The 18,039-nt window shown below is 34.4% G+C and overlaps 1 protein-coding gene and 1 long non-coding RNA gene across 2 annotated transcripts; both read right to left on the bottom strand.

Moving 5' to 3' along the window:
- Positions 1-1,895: 1,895 nt before the first annotated feature.
- LOC136818351 (tetraspanin-33-like) lies at positions 1,896-9,432 on the bottom strand. Its single transcript, XM_067074697.1, has 8 exons — positions 9,335-9,432; positions 8,834-9,031; positions 8,376-8,450; positions 8,035-8,130; positions 7,546-7,656; positions 4,271-4,321; positions 3,952-4,068; positions 1,896-2,211 (listed from the first exon to the last, which is right to left on the bottom strand). The coding sequence occupies exons 1-8, from the start codon at positions 9,404-9,406 to the stop codon at positions 2,098-2,100; spliced, it is 834 nt and encodes a 277-aa protein (XP_066930798.1). The 5' UTR covers positions 9,407-9,432; the 3' UTR covers positions 1,896-2,097.
- Positions 9,433-9,637: 205 nt separating this feature from the next.
- Positions 9,638-10,484, bottom strand: LOC136818194 (uncharacterized). The gene is made up of 2 exons (XR_010848214.1): positions 9,986-10,484; positions 9,638-9,790 (listed from the first exon to the last, which is right to left on the bottom strand). It is a non-coding gene; the product is annotated as an uncharacterized lncRNA (long non-coding RNA).
- Positions 10,485-18,039: the final 7,555 nt, after the last annotated feature.

The raw sequence follows: 18,039 nt of genomic DNA on the forward strand, positions 1-18,039 counted from the left end.
TTCCCGAAATAACAGCAATGTGTCTATGGTCCGCCATCTTGTATTTAAATCTGGTTGTCAACTCAGTGGTATACGAATTATTTGAAAATCGAGCGTTCGAAAATCTAGCGTAAAACCAAGTTACTTGGTAAAACAGAAAACAACATTGCCGACTTTGAAACTAGACACATTTTCACGGGAAAACTTTAGACAGTTAGCCTAAAGTGTAAAGGAATATGATATATTGGACAAGAGCCGCTTAGTCTATAAATTTTCTTGGGAACATAAATACATCTATGTCATCTATGTACAAGGAAGAGTTACTTCATAAATAACGCAACAAAAAAAAGGGGTTGAAAAATGATAAAAAATGAAGTTCTTTATTTACAAGTGAATTTACAAAAAAAGAAAACATAAGAAATGAATCCATTATATACTACGATGTAACTATTAATGAATTAAGTGTCTTGGGAGAGGATCACTGTAGGTGGAAATAATGCTTTACTTACAGCTCTACATCTCAAATTAAAAGAATAAAATTTTTTTTTATCACCAAGGAAAGCTTTTTAACCAGTTTGCTAAACCAGGGGGGGGGTCACATCCAATACCAGACCCTAGCCGGGTGGTGGTTTGTTTTTCCTTTACAGTCTGAAAAAGTCAAGTGGTATTGATGGGGGTGGTCCCCCTTTTTTAAAAAAAGAGTATCTCAGTTGGTATGATACCAAAATAGGGGTGGGTACCTTTTTTTAATAATATGATTCAGAAGTTGGTACCTATAAATGACAGCAAAACTTCCTAATTTGCCCTTATAGCTAGAAATACCCCGGGGTACATATCAGTCTAAATAGGTTTCAATTGGATTTGTTTTAGCTTTGAGTCTAATGACTGTAATGGTAATAATATAATGACCTTGTTGTTTGTTATTTTGGACTTTTCGATATTTTCAAGTTTTATTTTTGATCAAGCCTGAAGCAAAAACATTTTTTCTGTGAAGATTGTAATGAGTGATCATATTCTGTCTAAATTATGTACTAATAAAACTTCTCCTAGTTTGCAATATTATATTCCAGAAATATGATTCAGATGATGTTGCTCTTCATTGGGTTGTTTTTATATATGTCAGTTTCATTTTTCTATTTTAGCTATGACTTTTTTGGTGTGTTGAAGAAAGAGTATTTCAAAAATGAGTTTTTTGAAGCTCTCTAGTACCCGTTTGTGGAGGGGGGGTTCCCTTTAAACACTTAAACTAATTTGTCAGATTGGTATTGGTACTAGATAGGGGGTGGTCCATGATATTTGTCAAATTCAAAATCATGTTGGTTGAACCAAATTAAGGGGGGGTCCCCTTTTCTGAAACTATTATTTTCAAGTTGGTATCGATAACAAAGAAGGGGGGGTCCCCTCTTTTCTGAAAATTAGATTTTCAAGTTGGTATCGATACCAATTTTGGGGTGGTGGTGTTAACTTAGCTCAAAAGGTCAAAAGTCAGGTTTTTGGGCTATGGGTTGGTATTATAAATGTTGACCCCCCCCCTGGCTAAACTCACTAATGGTGACCAGTCCCAGGCTAATCTAAATAAGTTAGACTCGAAACATGGGCGTGGGAATGACCTATTAACAGGAAGAATTAACACAACTACAATGTCAAGTTCACTCATTCCACTTCGATGGTTAATTTCTTTAGTTAGTGCAGTTTGTGCGAAACCAAAAAATGATAACCAGTAAACTGATTTGTTTGAATATACAACAAAATCCAGCGAATTTAACCAAATGAAAGTCATTTTAAAAATGTTCAATAACTGTAAGAATACGCCAGCTTTTCTCATTTATCATCGAGTTCTTGATTTGAAAAATAATTTAAACTTCATGTTTGAGAGAATTTACAGAACGGTGATCTGTTTGATGTTTATCTCCTTGGCACTCCAAATTTTTGTTATATTTGGACCCTCAACCAAAAAAAACTAACAACACGCATCCCCTGCGATTTCTTTTTATTGCAGCATTATACGCAAAAATCTTTGGTAACCATGTAAAGTGAACATAAAGGAAAAACTTTTTTTCAACCGAAAAAGAAATTCAAAATACCTTTACTCTTCATCGTTTTCAGTAATGAATACCTTTACATATTGAGAGGATATAATGGTTCATTGAATTGATTCCTTGGCGTCTCCCATTTAGCTTTCTGTCGACGAACATCAGCGATCATTGAAGAAGCAAACGCAATGACAATGATCTGTAAAAATAAACAGTTAGCCTAAGAGACTACAATTTCTGCACCTAGACTATTGCAAAGTTTATTCTATTTCATCCCTATAAACTCGGGCTTATTTAACTATAGTATAAAAAAGCCACCGCTTTCTGCAAAAAATCAGCTGTTCCGGCAATTTTCAGAAAGTTCCGGGTGTAAAAATCAGTTTTATTGATGCTCTTGAAATATTTTTTTATATTCAAGACTTCGTGAGCAAAAAAAAAAATATCAATCTCATCAAAAAATTCAGTAATTTGGCTAAGAACATAGATGTATGCTTATTGATAGTGATTCTTATAGATAAAGATGCGTTTTTTGAGCTGAAAAATTCTTTTTTCTACAAAAATCAGCTTAAGCCATCTTTTAACTACTTTCATGCAAAAAATCAGGAAAAAGCAATGATCCAATAATTCCAATAAGTCCAAAAAATCCTTTTTTTAGCCGTTTTTTTAGCTGAAATTTACCCAACAAATTTTTTCCCAAAAATCGAGCTCCGTCACATTCGGGGGTTTATAGTTATGCATCATATATTCAAGACTTCGTGAGCAAAAAAAAACATCTATCTCATAAAAACTATTGAGTAATTTGACTAAGAACATTGATGTATGCTTATTAATAGCGATTCTTATAGATAAACATGCGTTTTTTGCGAAAATCTTCTTGAGCCATCTTTTACCTATGATGGTACCCTACTTTCAAACAAAAAATCAGAAAAAATTAATGATCCAAAAAATCCGTTTTTTAGCCGTTTTTTGGCCCAAATTTGCCCAAAATCTTTTTTTTTGAAAATTGGGCTCTGTCACATTCGAGGGTTTATGATATGCATCTTTGTGCGAAAAATCATAAAGATTGAAAGAGCCAATCTCGAGAAAAGCTAATACCTAAGTAATTGATAATGTGCTTATAAAGAAATGTCGAATTTGTCCAGTTCATAAAAAAAATTGAGTAATTTGACTAAGAACATTGATGTATGCTTATTAATAGTGATTCTTATAGATAAACATGCGTTTTATTTGAGCCAACAAAATTTTTTGCAAAAATCTTCTTGAGCCATCTTTTACCTTTGATGGTACCCTACTTTCATACAAAAAATCATTTTGAAAAAATTAATGATTCAATTTTTCAAAGTCCAAAAAACCCGTTTTTTATCCGTTTTTTGGCCCAAATTTGCCCCCCAATTTTTTTTGAAAACCGGACTCCGTCACATTTTTCCCACCACTATTTTGCACCTTTGTACCAAAAATCAAAGGATTTCTATGATTAAATCCTGAGAAAAGTTTGTAACAGACGAACGAACGGACGAACGAACACAGGTTAATTTATAGGACCTCTACCCCACCGGGGTAGGTCCAAAAAAAACAAAGTAATATATATGGAAAAAGTCGCGAATTCGGGCATATTTCCAGCATTTTCGGCTGAAAAAAAAATTACTCAAAAATCGGACTATGTCATATTTTGGGGTATTGCTAATTCGCATCTATGTGCATAAAAAAAACCTAATGAACCAAGCTCCAGAAAAACTAGTATCAGAACGACGGACGAACAAACGAACGGACAAACAGAAGAACGAGCGCGGACAAACGAACGAACGAAGATTAAATCAAAAGACCTCCGAAGTAGGTCCAAAAATCAATAAAACAAATTTAATTACATTATTGATCTATGAAGGAGATGCAGTAAAAAAGGTCTATTCATAGAAGAGAAGAAATAACAAATAGCACTGACCTGCATGACGGCTACTCCGACAGCTAAACCTCCAACAACTTGTATATGTTCATAAAACCATCCGGTGATCCCATCCACACATCCGTCCGTATATATCCGCTTGAACCTCATTGAAGCCTGTTTGATGTGGTAAAATTGTAAACACGGGCAAAATAATAAGATGATATCAGATCTTTCGACAATGTACCAAAATAACAGGGTTCGAGCAAAGGACAATGACGATTGTTGAGAGAAACCAAATAATTAAGAAAACTACCCAGGAACATTTGAGATGAAGAATAATAACGAGAGTTGTAATAGATGAAACAAATTTGTTTACCGGCATTGAAGCTTTGTTGACACCATATCCACATTGCGTATTTAACATGTCCTAGATAGATCAAGGGTAATAAAATTAAGTTGATACGACTTCAATCAATTTCTGCTCTAGATCCAAGAAAATAAAATGTAAGGTTTTGAACGAAAGAAAGAGCCTTTCATCATAAAATCTGCTAGGTCAAACAACTACGATTTTAATTTTTAAAACTTTATTAAACTTTGATTTTGTATATACCAAGGGAGAGACATACTTAGAGGGCACTAGAAAATCCATTAAGACTTTTAATGACCTTAAGAGTTGATGTTGTATCAGACTGTATCTCTCACGTTTATCGTTTCGTAGTACACTCTGTGAGCATTGTCTGTTTGATATAAAAATTCCCGTAAGGAATTCTCTGCTATTAAGTATGATTTAAAAATAGCAAAACTTCTCTCGTCGTCTCCCCTCTCTCACCCACACTCCATCACAGGGTTCAGTTTGATGAATTTCAAACCAGAAAAGACAATGAAAACAGTAGCTGGGAGTACCCATCTACTCTGTTCGTGTGATTTCGAAGTATAGCATTTAATTAAAACGAATAATCGTCAGCCGTGCAAAATTACTCGAATCTGATTGGTTTAGAGGAGTGCAATTAATCGTTAATTGCACTATTACCACTTTTTGCACTCTTCGGCGGGGGGACACTTTTGTCCCCTTATTCTTTTCTCTCCAGAGACTTTTTTTTACTATATAATAAAAACAAAGACATTTTTTTTCTTCAATATAAAAAAGAACAAAGAAATTTTACGTTACAATAGCTTCTTTTAATTGAAAAGAAAGAAAAAACAAAAGAAAAAAAGGAGGTTTTCGAATGTTAACAAAAATACCGGGTGCACCAAAAAAAAGTATACAGGTTTATCGAGATATTGTGAGCTTCAGGATTAAAATTTTTTGTTCATTCTTTTTTTATCGTATAGAGGATGTTCTAACTTGAATTTTGAGCTATCATACATTAAATTTGAACAAGTAGTTCGAAAGTTATTTTTAAAAAACTGACTTTTTTTCCAAGCCGAAATTTCAAAAAATCATTAAAAACAGCAATCAAGCTATCAATAAGACAAGATGACAAAAACATAATTTTATTGTTTTTTTGGTGGTTTTTTTCTTATTTAAATTTTACCAACAGTTTCTCCATCTTATTTGCAAGTCATGAAACATTTCCAACACGAGCAAACTCGATGCAGACCCAAATTCTTTGGGCAACTAGTCGAGGAATAGTGATCTATCTTTTCAAAAGTTTTCTCACATAGCACACACATAATATCGAAACCTCTCTTTGAGATTTTCAAAACTTTTTTTTAGCTTTTCCAAAAATATCATTCCACATGGGAATAGCTTTTTTTACCATATTTCTAAATTCCGTAACGAGTTTTGATGAAAACGGTTGCATTTTTTGGTATTTTTATGTGCAAAGAAGGTAAGTGTCAAGAGAAAAGTTTGCTTGCTGTTTTTGATGATTTTTTGAAATTTCGACATTAAAAAAAAGTCAGTTTTTTTTAAATAATTTTCGAACTAATTTTTCAAACTTTATGTATGATAGCTCAAGATTCAAGTTAGAGCGTCCTCTATACGATAAAAAAAGAATGAACAAAAAATTTAAATCCTGAAGCTCACAATATCTTGACAAACCTGTATACTTTTTTTTGGTGCACCCGGTATATGATTTACTAATGATTATTTACTGACGATTACCTCGGAATCGTATGTTTTGTCGTGCAATTAACGATTAATCACTCGTAACAAAGGAGAAAATACCGTAATTTGCACTCGTCCTTCGGACTCGTGCAAATTACTTTTTTCTCCTTTGTTACTCGTGATTAATCGTTAATTGCACTCCAAACCATACGATTACTAGTACTAATAATATAGAAATAACAGAGTAGCCGGGTATTTTTTAAGATGCCAAATCTGGTCGCAGAATTTTATTGGCTGTTAAACAATTGTTGAAATCACGTGATATTATTGTTGTTTTGATTGGAAGTGCGCGAGCCTGATTGGCTAACGTTATCAACGGCTTTTTTGGCACGAAATTCAAACCAAATGTAAACAAATTCAAACTGGGTCAAAAATACCATACTCTCAATGAGTAGCTTTTGATGGGATTTACTTAAGTAGTGTGAGTTTGAATAGAGTATGGATCTCCAGACTATGACACATGGTTTCATCCATGATTTTGAGTCCCCCCTTAAAACACAAATCACCCCTTATCAATTTATCCCCCCTTAAAGCTTAAAGATGGTTTTGAGGTGCCCTTTAAGTTATAGCTGTTACATCAGGTTAATAAAACATTTCTGAAAATTTTTATTATAATTTTAATATAGGGAAATTTTAATTTTTAGCTGCTTAAAGAACAAAAATACAAAGAAAATTATGTATTCGGACGATTCAGACACTAAATTTTCAGCAAAAAACTCCGGAAAAAACTTTAAAAACTCGAATTTTTGACAAAAATTTCAGACAAAGTTTTCAGGCTCAGGTTTTTTGGCTCAAAGTCAAAAGTGACAAATTTCTGTCAAATTTGATAAACATTTTTTTCAATTTCAATTTCAATTTTCAATTTAATTAATTGTTCTATGGGCAAATTTTTTCAAGAATATGGGTCGGTTGGTCCGTCAAATAAAAATAAATTTTTCATAATTTAGGATCAGTAATGTATAGTCCAACGTGCGCAACGCACCGGGCTCAACTTCAGCATTTTTCAAACTTTTTGGAGGCCCAAATTGTAGCAGTTGTGAAAAACTTGTTCCAGGCCCCAAATATTGGAAGTCTTTTTCAAGTCTCCAGGCTACTCCAAAGTTTTAGCCTTGTCCCCAGGCACCAAAAATCAAAATTTTCAAAAAATGAAACCCCCAGATATTCACCCAAGGAACCGAAATAGAAAATTCCATAGCTGAAATGTGATTGGAGCCTTAGATGCTTTGCAAGATCGGGACACAGCAGGAACAAAATTATTTTAGAATGAGGTAAAAATGAAAAAAGTGACGAAGAAATATCAGCTGTTGGAACAGAAAGGAACAAGATTACTCCCCCCTCAAGTAGCAAGGGCTTCCATTTGACCCTTGAGACCAAGTCCCCCCTTATTTCTCAGTTTTTAACATTTTTGCCCTTTGTGTTTTTCTCTAAATTTTAAATCACCCCTTATTTTAAGGGGGGGGCTGAAACCATGTGACAACAGATCCTCTACAGCAATGAATTTTGAAATTATCCGTAGACATCGGGTCTGTGTATCAACTTACAGTTTTGCAACAGGAGTAAGGTACAGAACAAGCTTCTGGTCCAATCTGCGTACAATTGAAGTAAGCATTTTGCTGCCAATCTTGGTAGCTATCCAAACCACAGCATTTGAACTAAAAAAAGACAGCGTGAAAAATTTATCAGATAATGAGTGAATTCTCGATGCTCTTATTGAAAAACACGAAACCGATTCATATAAAAAAGTCACGAAAAAACGTCGAGTAAAGCATTAATTGACTGAGACATGCAAAGATTACCTCATACTCTGGACATTTTGAAAAAGAATGATCAGCCAATCAGAGCTTTACTTTACGTCTTTTTGTGTAACTTTTTTACATGAATCTGCTATCTACCATAAGAAATACGTGTATTCGATTTGACGTTGAATTTCTGTCTCGCGATCTTCGAGCAACAAGCTCTTAATAAAGCGCATCATTTTATTTTGTGCTTTCGTTTGTTTTCTGAAACAAAAGATACCCTTTTGAACTTACAGTTTCTTGTGAAAAATCGATGAGATTTTGAAGGTTTGCATTGTCTCGATAGTGGACGATGGTGTCATGTAACTTCGTCTTGACCAGTTCTTTCACCTGCAATTATTCATCGAAAATCAATTTCGTAATAAATTTTCCCTGATGTTGAAAATGTTTCTGAATTACCGCGTACAATCTTAAAGAGTTTAAAAACGTCAATAGCTCATTGAAGTATGTAATTACCTAAGCAAAAATCAAATTAAAACTGTAACAGAATAACTAGCTGGACAGAAACTTTAGAACAGCATACTGTTGAATTTATTAGAGTTATTACAACCATAAAGAAATGCGGAAAACTTTACCTTAGCTCTGAAGACAAAACCAATGATTCCACCAGCAAGTTGAGTGAAGAAAATGATCGATAATGAAATCGTAAACTAAAAGTAAACAAGGAAAACATCACCTTTCAAATCTATTTCTACTGTCTTTAGCAAAGATCAGTCAAACCTTGGAGCTCAAAATATTGTATAGGATTGATTTCCACAGGAACTGACATTTTGTAAATTTTCTAAAGAGTCATTTATATATCATCATAATAAAAAAAAATTAAATATCATTTTTTCCCTTTGCACTTTCTCTGCATTAAGATTAAGAAGAATGACCATAAAAATTTGTCGAGTTTTATTGGAAGTGTCTAATCTTGTTAACGTATTTTTAAGGATACTATGATGGCAGATTTCAACACTTTTAAACTTGTAAATTAAATTCAATCCTCGTGATAGCGTAGAGAAATCACATTTGAAACAAATGAAAAACTTACGAATTTGAGCAAGCAGATATTCTCACGCAAAGCACCAATACATCCACAGAACCCCAATAAAAACATGATCACACCCACGATAATGAAAAGCACAGCTGGATCTAAATGCCAACCACCGAATAAGCCAAGAGATTCATTTTCTTGTGCGTATACAACGCGAGCCCATAGTCCAACTCCCAAAAGGAAACCACCAAGTAACTAAAACAAAATAATTCAGCATTCTATAGTGTATATTTTATAGTCTAGACTTGGAACTAATTACAATTTCACTGAAGATTGGCTCAGAGACGCCATGAAACTCTGAGTATGAAATACGAACTTAGTCAACTCTTGATACATTTTTAAGGTCTCGTAATAAGACAACAATCTTAAAATATATGAGTTTCGATATCATTAAATGGGCCTAAATGGTTACGCACTGTGCTACTTTTACTATCGGCGAGCTTTTACTATTGGTAAAAAAAACCATCAACAAAGATTGAGTAAAATGAAAATTCTTACCCAGAAGAAAACATTGAAGAAGAACAGAAGGTATTTGACGCAAATGCTGACTTCTGTGTCTCTTTCTAACATTTCTTTTGAATTATTTTGTTTTTGAACTGATAAAGAGAAACGGGTTAAATTATAAAAAATTTAGCAAAAACCCTTTAAAAATTCTAGACAATAAGTAAATCTTTCCGTTCAGGGTAAGTTTAAAAGTACCAACACCTGTATAGGTTACTCAAACCTTTCAATGAAAATTTATTATGGAGAATCTTAAGACTGAATGCTGGCCTCAAAAAGTATATTTGTTGAGAAGAAACATCAAGCAAACACGTTGATTTCATTTATTTACAAGCAGAAAATCTAAAAAATATTTGACAAAATATTTCAATAAAATATTCATTCTTCTTCTAATGGTAACTTGGATGTTTTCGGGGAGGGAATCTTCCATACATCTTCTTGATGAAAATGAGTCTGAAAACGAATTTATGTTTTAGTATTAGTAATTAGTTATGCAATATAGACCATTGCGTTCTCCTAAAAACGACTATAGAGTTGGTCAACATTGGATTTTATACAAAGATCTTGATTACACTGTGGCAATCTTCAGTCAAATTCATTTAATATAAAAATCTTTTTGCATATGATAAAAATTTGAAATATACATACAAAAAGAGAGTGCCAGTCATGTTTAGCACGCCATAACATCCAAAAGACCATGAACCCACCAGCTAATTTACTTGCAACAACATGTTTTCTCTCTGGAAAGGGGATTTTTACTCGATACATTGCTTCCATGTATTTTTTAGCATAGGAAGGCTCCATCTTAGAAACATCTCTTATTTCAGACATTTTATTATTTAGTCTAAAATGAAAATAATATTATAAAGGCAAGGGGGAAACAACTTGGGAATAGGTTGTGGGCGTTTATCCATGGCAAAGAAATTCTTACCAGAAATATCCATTTTAGAGAAGTTCATTCCATGTCAAATGTTACTTTTCCATGTTTGTTTCTTTTCATCACTTACTCTTCATCAGCGTAATCAATTCATAACTGAAAATTTGTTTTCCAAAAGAAAATACCGTATATCAATTTTTGGTAAATCAATACTTTTTTGGTCAATCGAAATTGTCGAACTGAGCTAATCGTACTCCAGCAGAAAACTATTTAAAGTTTGATTGAAAAAAATTATCGAACCTATTTCGAGCACTTACAATTTAGTCGCGCGGCTGAGGTCGAAAAAAGTGGCTAGAAAATGATTTTCGTGATACACCTCTTAGATTCCACTTTTTTCGATGGAGACTCTCGAATTAGTATATGTAGATTCCAAAATCAAAAAGTTTCCACGATAATATCGTGCAAGTAACGAGTAAACGGCGATTTTTTGCGTTTCCAGGCAAAATTGCAAGGCCTGGAAATTCATGATTTTTTGGGGGTCTTCAAATTAAAAAAAGACCTATATCACACGATAGAGCTCTTCAAACTGAGCAAAAAAGTGTATTACACCAAAGTCCCAACTTCTCTAGATCAAAAGTTATGGGCCTATTTGTGGTCAAAAAGGTGTTTAATTTTGCATAAATTAATGCAGATTGTGGGGAAATTCCCTGTTTTCCATCAGTTTTTACCACAAATAGGCCAATAAATTTTGATCTAGAGAAGTTGGGACTTTGGTGTAATACACTTTTTTGCTCAGTTTGAAGAGCTCTATCATGTGGTATAGGTCTTTTTTTAATTTGAAGACCCCCCAAAAATCATGAATTTCCAGGCCTTGCAATTTTGCCTGGAAACGCAAAAAATCGCCAATTACTCGTTACTTGCACGATAATATCGTGGAAACTTTTTGATTTTGTAATCTACACATACTAATTCGCGAGTTTCCGTTGTTTTTTTTGGAATCTAAAATATGTATCACGAAATGAAACGTTTTTCGACCTCAGCCGCGCGACTAAAAATAGTTTGCAACATCAAAAAATAGTATGTAACATCATAGAATTGTAACACCGTAATCCACGTAATTTAGTCATATTATCTTACAATATAACGCTATCAGGGTATCATACATCATATGATATAGTATGTTTTATGCACAGCGATTTCTATAATATCTTATACCGGATATTGCCATTTTGCATCAATTTCGTGAAAAAATAAAAGTACAGCTCGAGAAATTCAAGAAATACCGTTTTTCCGGCGAAAATCGGCTGTTCCGGCGATTTTTAGAAAGTTCCGGCTTCAAAAATCAGTTTAATTGACAATTGAACCATGCTTGATGGTAGGCATTGCCATTGATAATATTTTTCTATGAAAAAAAACAACGAAATATAACATAGCGAAAAAGTCTGATCAAAATCTGCAAAAATGGCGATTTCCGGCATATTTCCGGCATTTTCGACCGGAAAAGAATCAAAAATCGGACTCGGCCATGTTTTGGACTTTGCTAATACGCATCTTTGTGCATGAAAAAAATGATGAAATCTCGAGAAAATGCCAAAAAACGGTTTTATTTCCGGCAAAAATTTTTTTCCGAAAATTGGGCTCTGTTACATTTTGGGCATTGCCATTTTGCATATTTTTGCCAAAAATCAGAAAAAACTAATGAGCCAATCTCGAGAAAAGCTGGTAACAGCAGACGGACGAACGAACGGACGGACGGACAAAGGTTAATTTATAGGACCTCAGTGGGGAAATTTCTTAAAAGAAAACGTCATAAAACAAAAGATCTGACATTATTTGATTATTTTCAATGGGGACCGGGGTTAATTTCCCACCGGAGACGATATTTCGGACAATTTTTCCAGTGGGAGGGGTTCCCAGTGGGGCTGTGGCTGTGAGAAGGGGGTGTGCTATCTGTAAGCATATAAAAAGCTAATAATACGAAAACTTGTGCGCGAAAAATAAATTCCTAGTTAACTAACTCAAAAAAAAGGTTTTGTGAAAAAAAATCCGAGTTAGCCAACTCGGAAAATTGTTTTTGCGAAAAAAAAAGATTCCAGTTTAATTCTAACTCGAAAAATCTTTTTTGGAAAAGAAAAATCCAGTTAGAATTGACTTGAGTATACGTCATAATTTACATTTTTATGACGTCATAATTTAGCTAACTCGAAAATTGCTAACTCGAACTTTTCTAACTCGAATATACGGGCCTCCCTTCAGAGCTTTACCGTGTCGGAAGAAAATTTCTGCATCTGGGAGCCAGATAAGGGCAAACCATAGGCTACGATTTCATGTGAAATTACAATTTGGTACAGGGTAATATCGTAATATACAAACTGTCGACCATCTACACTGTCGAACAACTGGGCTGTCGATTATGTGAACGATCACTTGTTCGACGCCCACTTGTTCGACAATTAATGTCGAACAAATGGGCGTCGAACAAGTGGGTGTCGAACAACTATAGATTGTCGAACAAGTGGGTTGTCGATCAAGTGAGTTGTCGACCAAGTGAGCGCCCATTTGTTCGACAACCCACTTGTTCGACAATTTTACGAATTTGTCGAACAAGTGAGTTGTCGAACAAATGGGTTGTCGAACATGTGACATATCACCCTTTCTTCACCTTAAAAATTAATGATAAATAATGATGTCATAGAAATTCAGTAAGGTTTTGAAGCGTTGTCCATTGTCCATTGTATACATTTAATGTCTGAATTTCCCTGGGGAGGGGTACTGTCACTGGCGTGTCACTGGTGTTCAAAAATGGATCCTAGACAATTTTTAGCTGATTTAAAAAAGTTAGTGAATTTTAAAATATCCCAAGTATTGCTTTACTTATAAAAGGGACTCTGGTCAGCGACACATCCCCATCTTGCCTGAGTGCCCCAGGGAGTCCTTCAACAAAAATTTCAAACCCTCAGAACTTGAAATGGCTTCCCTAAAAAATAGTATACTGGAATATATCATGATATAGTTGACCTGTTCATCCGCCCAAATATCTTCGCATTGAAAAATAACACTTACTTGTTAAATGGGGAAGAATTTTCATCAGCTTTCGAATTTTGATTCAGTTGGTACTATGGTTGGAAGAGCCATGTCTAAAAAAAATATTAGAATTTCTCATTACTGAATTGTTACCACAAACTCCATTTAAATCTCAAGCAATGACTTTTTTAAGAATTTACGGAAGGCTACAAATTCTTGTTCACAGCCTTAAATGTACTGAGCTATACAGACCAAATATTGGTGATTTTTACAGTTCGGCCATCTGTTTAACAGGCATCTTTCAACATCTGAATAGTTAAACAGACATTCAGTACTTACTTGACTTGCGGTGTAATCTGAGTGAATTGTCAATTTTGAATTCTTTGTGCATTTCAGCTTTGTTGGGGTTGAACCTGTCAAAAAAGAATGAATATCAAAAAATATTTTTCATTTTATATTGTTCTTTCCTGAGTGAGGGAAGCAGGGTACGCATGTTTTATTGGATTCTCTTTCTTGAGCTACACCCATCCAAAAACTATCAGTTATTCCCTTATGAACCTATGAGTAAAAAAAATTATCTAACTATCTGAATAACACACCACAACCTAATTTCAGACGGATGTTTTTAAAGCATAGTAAGTAAGGAAAATCTAGTTATTTAGGCTGGCCCAAAAAAAAGTTATTTGAAAGACAAAATCGGTAGAATTGCAATTGAAGCATTGCATAGTGCACTTTACGAATCTCATGAAAGATTTTTTTATTGTGCCAGTGTAAAAAAATGGAAATGGAGAAGTTTCAAAGAATTTTGCTGTTACTCAGCTAAAATCGGACCATTTTTGAAGTCTTGAGCTTGCCTTAAAGTTTTCAGCCTTGTTTTGAGGGTAAAACTCATGACCATGCCTCTATTGAATCAAAATTTTAAAAAATGAAAAATATCCCAGATATTCACCCAAGGAACAAGTGTGCAAAATTTCATCTGAATTGGAATATTTTTGAAGTCTCAAGCCTGCCCCAAAGTTTTTAGCCTCGTTTTGAGACTAAAACTTGTTACCACACCCCTTAGAGTCAACATTTTGAAAATATGAAAAAAAAGCTCCCAGAAATTCACCCAAGGAACAAGTGTGCAAAATTTCAGCTAAATCGGACCATTTTTGAAGTCTCCAACCTGTCCCATAGTTTTTAGCCTCGTTTTGAGGCCAAAACTCATGACCACACCCCTAAGAATTGAAATTTTGAAAAAATGAAAAAAACATTCCCAGATATTCACCTAAGGAACAAGTGTGCAAAATTTCATCTGAATCGGAATATTTTTGAAGTCTCAAGCCTGCCCCAAAGTTTTTAGCCTCGTTTTGAGGCTAAAACTCATTACCACACCCCAAGAGTCAACAATTCGAAAAAAAAGCAACAAAATTCCCCCAGATATTCACCCAAGGAACAAGTGTGCAAAATTTCAGCTGAATCGGAATATTTTTGAAGTCTCAAGCCTGCCCCAAAGTTTTTAGCCTCGTTTTGAGACTAAAACATGTGACCACACCCCTAAGACTCAATATTTTGAAAAAATGAAAAAAATGCTCCCAGATATTCACCCAAGGAACAAGTGTGCAAAATTTCAGCCAAATCCGACCATTTTTGAAGACTCCAGCCTGCCCGCTGCCCCAAATAAAGTTTAGCGGTGACAGACAGACAGACTGCACGGACAAACTGACATTCTCAGATTCTAGCTCAACTGAAGTTGAGAATATTATTTGTTGCCGGTTGGTAAAATTGGTTTAAATTAAACCAATTGGTAAAAGTTTAGGTGATTGTAAAAAAAAATTCAAAGGGACTCCTCAGTGAAGAATTGTTGATTTCTGAGATGCACTATTTTGGTTGTCTATTATCTAGCGCTATCAGTAAGCATCAAAAGCTGATAATACGCAGGGAACGAGGTTGGCAGTGGGGCTGGAAAAAATCTCAAAATTTGGCTGAGAAAAGAGATTGATCAGAAGAAGAACCATGAATCAAACCAACTTCCCCTGCCCTGTCAAATTTATTAAGAAAATAAAGAATGATAAAAGCATACCTTTTTTTCTTCATCCAGTCATAGTCATTGCCTTTGGAAAATTGAAGGCGATTTTCTTCATCCAGTTGTCAAAGTAAATTGTAAATGGGAAGTACGAAGTGACGTGACCTTCCATCTTGAACTCTCTCGCAGAAAGAAAAAAAGCGCGCTCTAAATTCTCGACCGTGAAAAAAATATTTTTGCGGACGCGAAGGACCACTCAAATTCGTCCAATAACCCGAGTTCTTCAGGTAAGTGCTCGGTGCGCAGGCGCGCGCTAACCTGGGTTTCCCGACTTTTAAGGTAAACCCGAAATACTCGAAAAAACAACAACCTGAACAACCCGTGAATTCGGGTTAACCCGATTTACTGGAAACGAACCGGACTTCCAAAAATAGCAATTTCAGGTAAGGTCGGGTGAACCTGATACACCCGAAATTGAACCCGAGTTGATTTACCAGGGTGACACCGCCATACATTACGCGGTGGAGTCCGGTGGGTGTACGGTTGTATTGGTTAGATCGAAAACACCATACAAAATCCCACCGTCAGTATAGACCTCACTCTTCACACAAAAATTACGGGAAACGCATGTTTGGACTTTGTACCCTATGCTGGCACTCAAGCACTTAAGCCAAAGTCCCACAAAGGTGGGACAAAAATCATTTTTTGAAGTTTCCAAAAAAACACCACATAGAAGATCTTTCAAATAGACCTTTTCGCCTTTCCATCCGCCATATTGAATTGTATGCAAAAAATATGGTGGTCGAATTGTATTGCCGTGGTGAAATTCTGTCAGAAAGTATGCAAAATATATGCAAAAATATTAAATATAAAACTTACATGCATAATTGGCATTATATTACGTAAAGTGTAATCTTGTAGAAGAAAGATTAAAATTTGCTTCTCTTGAAAACTAAAAATAATTATATTCACTCATCTCTTATAACAAGCACTTCAAAAATCCATAACATTAGACATAAATTCAAACTGAAAAATCACCAACAAAGGTAAAAAATGATCCTTATTCGGCTGACGGTAAATTATTCTTCTGGGAATAGAGCCGCCAAACGATCAAATCAAAACATTGGATAATGTGTGACATCATAATTACTGCTTTCAGTTTGCGTGTTTTGAAAGTTTGATGTGTGTACTCCGTCTTCGTGAAATTTCTCAATGGCATGAAAACAGAATATGCTATGTCTTTAAGAACAAATTTCTAAAAGGCTTTTGTTGTTGCGTAAATATTTCATTTTGGATTAAGATATTCCATCTTTTATTGTTCTAATGATTATAATATTTATTTAGAAGATTATTTGTTGTCTTTTTAATCTTTGTGTAAACTTGCATATGTTTTGCATACTTTCCAACTAAATCCAACCACGGCTTTTTCGTTCCTATATTTTTGCATACAATTCAAGATGGTGGATGGAAAGGCGAAAAGGTCTATTCAGTATGTGAATAGAGCAGTATAAAAAATACAACTTTTCTATTTTTCCTTTTTTTGCAAAAGTTCTAGGAATGAAAATAAAGGGATAATGATAATACACCGTTTAACAGTGTCAACTGCGCACGCGTATGAACAATTTTCAATTGTTTTGATTTTGGCGGGAAACTTCACTCTCCCCCGTAAAAAATGGTTGGTAAACATCCAGTTCTCATAAGAAAACCCAGCAGAGAAATGGTAGGTAAAGAACTCCTTTTAATCATAACTTCTTTTCCTCTAGATGAATTTTTGTGAAATTTTCAGGAGAGATACATAAAATTGTCAAAGAAAATTGTTTGTTTTATTGTCAATGATCAGTGCGTCACAAACAGCCATATAAACAAAACTCAACATTCTCACAAAAGTTGTCCCAAACATTTGTCTAAAGCGTTCACTTCAACAATAATTTATGTAATTGCAAATTTTTTCAGTCCACAGTTGGCTTCAACATATACACTCGTTTTTATTTACGTGACCGAAGTGCCTACTAAAACAATCCGGGGATAAGTGGCGAAGCAACACAGCAGATTATTCGTAAAGTAAAGAAATATCTTTTGGCATTGACAATCAAATATAATATATTTTATTATATTTCCTTAATTCAAAAATCAAAAATTCATTTTTCATTCGCGAAATAAAAAAAATAATGAATTATATTACATACTAAAATGCCCCCGTCTTTCAGTGTAGCTGGAACCTCGATATTCCAGGATTAGAAAAAGCTATACCTGTTTTTTTTCCTTTAAAGAATCAACAAGCCATCAACATCGATAAATTACACACATTCCCTCAGAAACATTTAAAATTATCTGCCATTATGACTTTCTTGAAGCCGTTCCGAAATTAACCAATCGGACTACGTATCGGAATTCCTATGGGAGTTCTTTTCGGAGTTTTGTAAAATAGCTAAGTCAGCAAAAAAACTTTTCCCGGGGGTTTGAAGAATAAACAGAACTGTTATCATTCGTTTTTTATCTAACCATATATTTAAATTTGCGCTCAAAAATACTTTAATAAATAAGTTAATAATATTCAAATATACTTTTTGTATCTCTCAGAAAATAAACACTTACAGAACGACATAGTTTATCATTTAGACTACTCCCGTGTTTGAACCATTCTATCGTGGGCGCAAAATAGGGCGGAAACTAAGTAGCACCCTCAGTGCAAGATTGCCGCCTCATCTTTATTCGCCCGCACGAAAAGGAGCTAGTCATTTTTTTCTCGCGCGCTCAAGCGGAAAAGGAAAGTGATCAATATTCTTTGAAGAAAAA

Source organism: Clytia hemisphaerica, unplaced genomic scaffold (assembly GCF_902728285.1).
Source record: "Clytia hemisphaerica strain Z4C2 unplaced genomic scaffold, Clytia hemisphaerica genome assembly, whole genome shotgun sequence".
NCBI lineage: Eukaryota > Metazoa > Cnidaria > Hydrozoa > Leptothecata > Clytiidae > Clytia > Clytia hemisphaerica.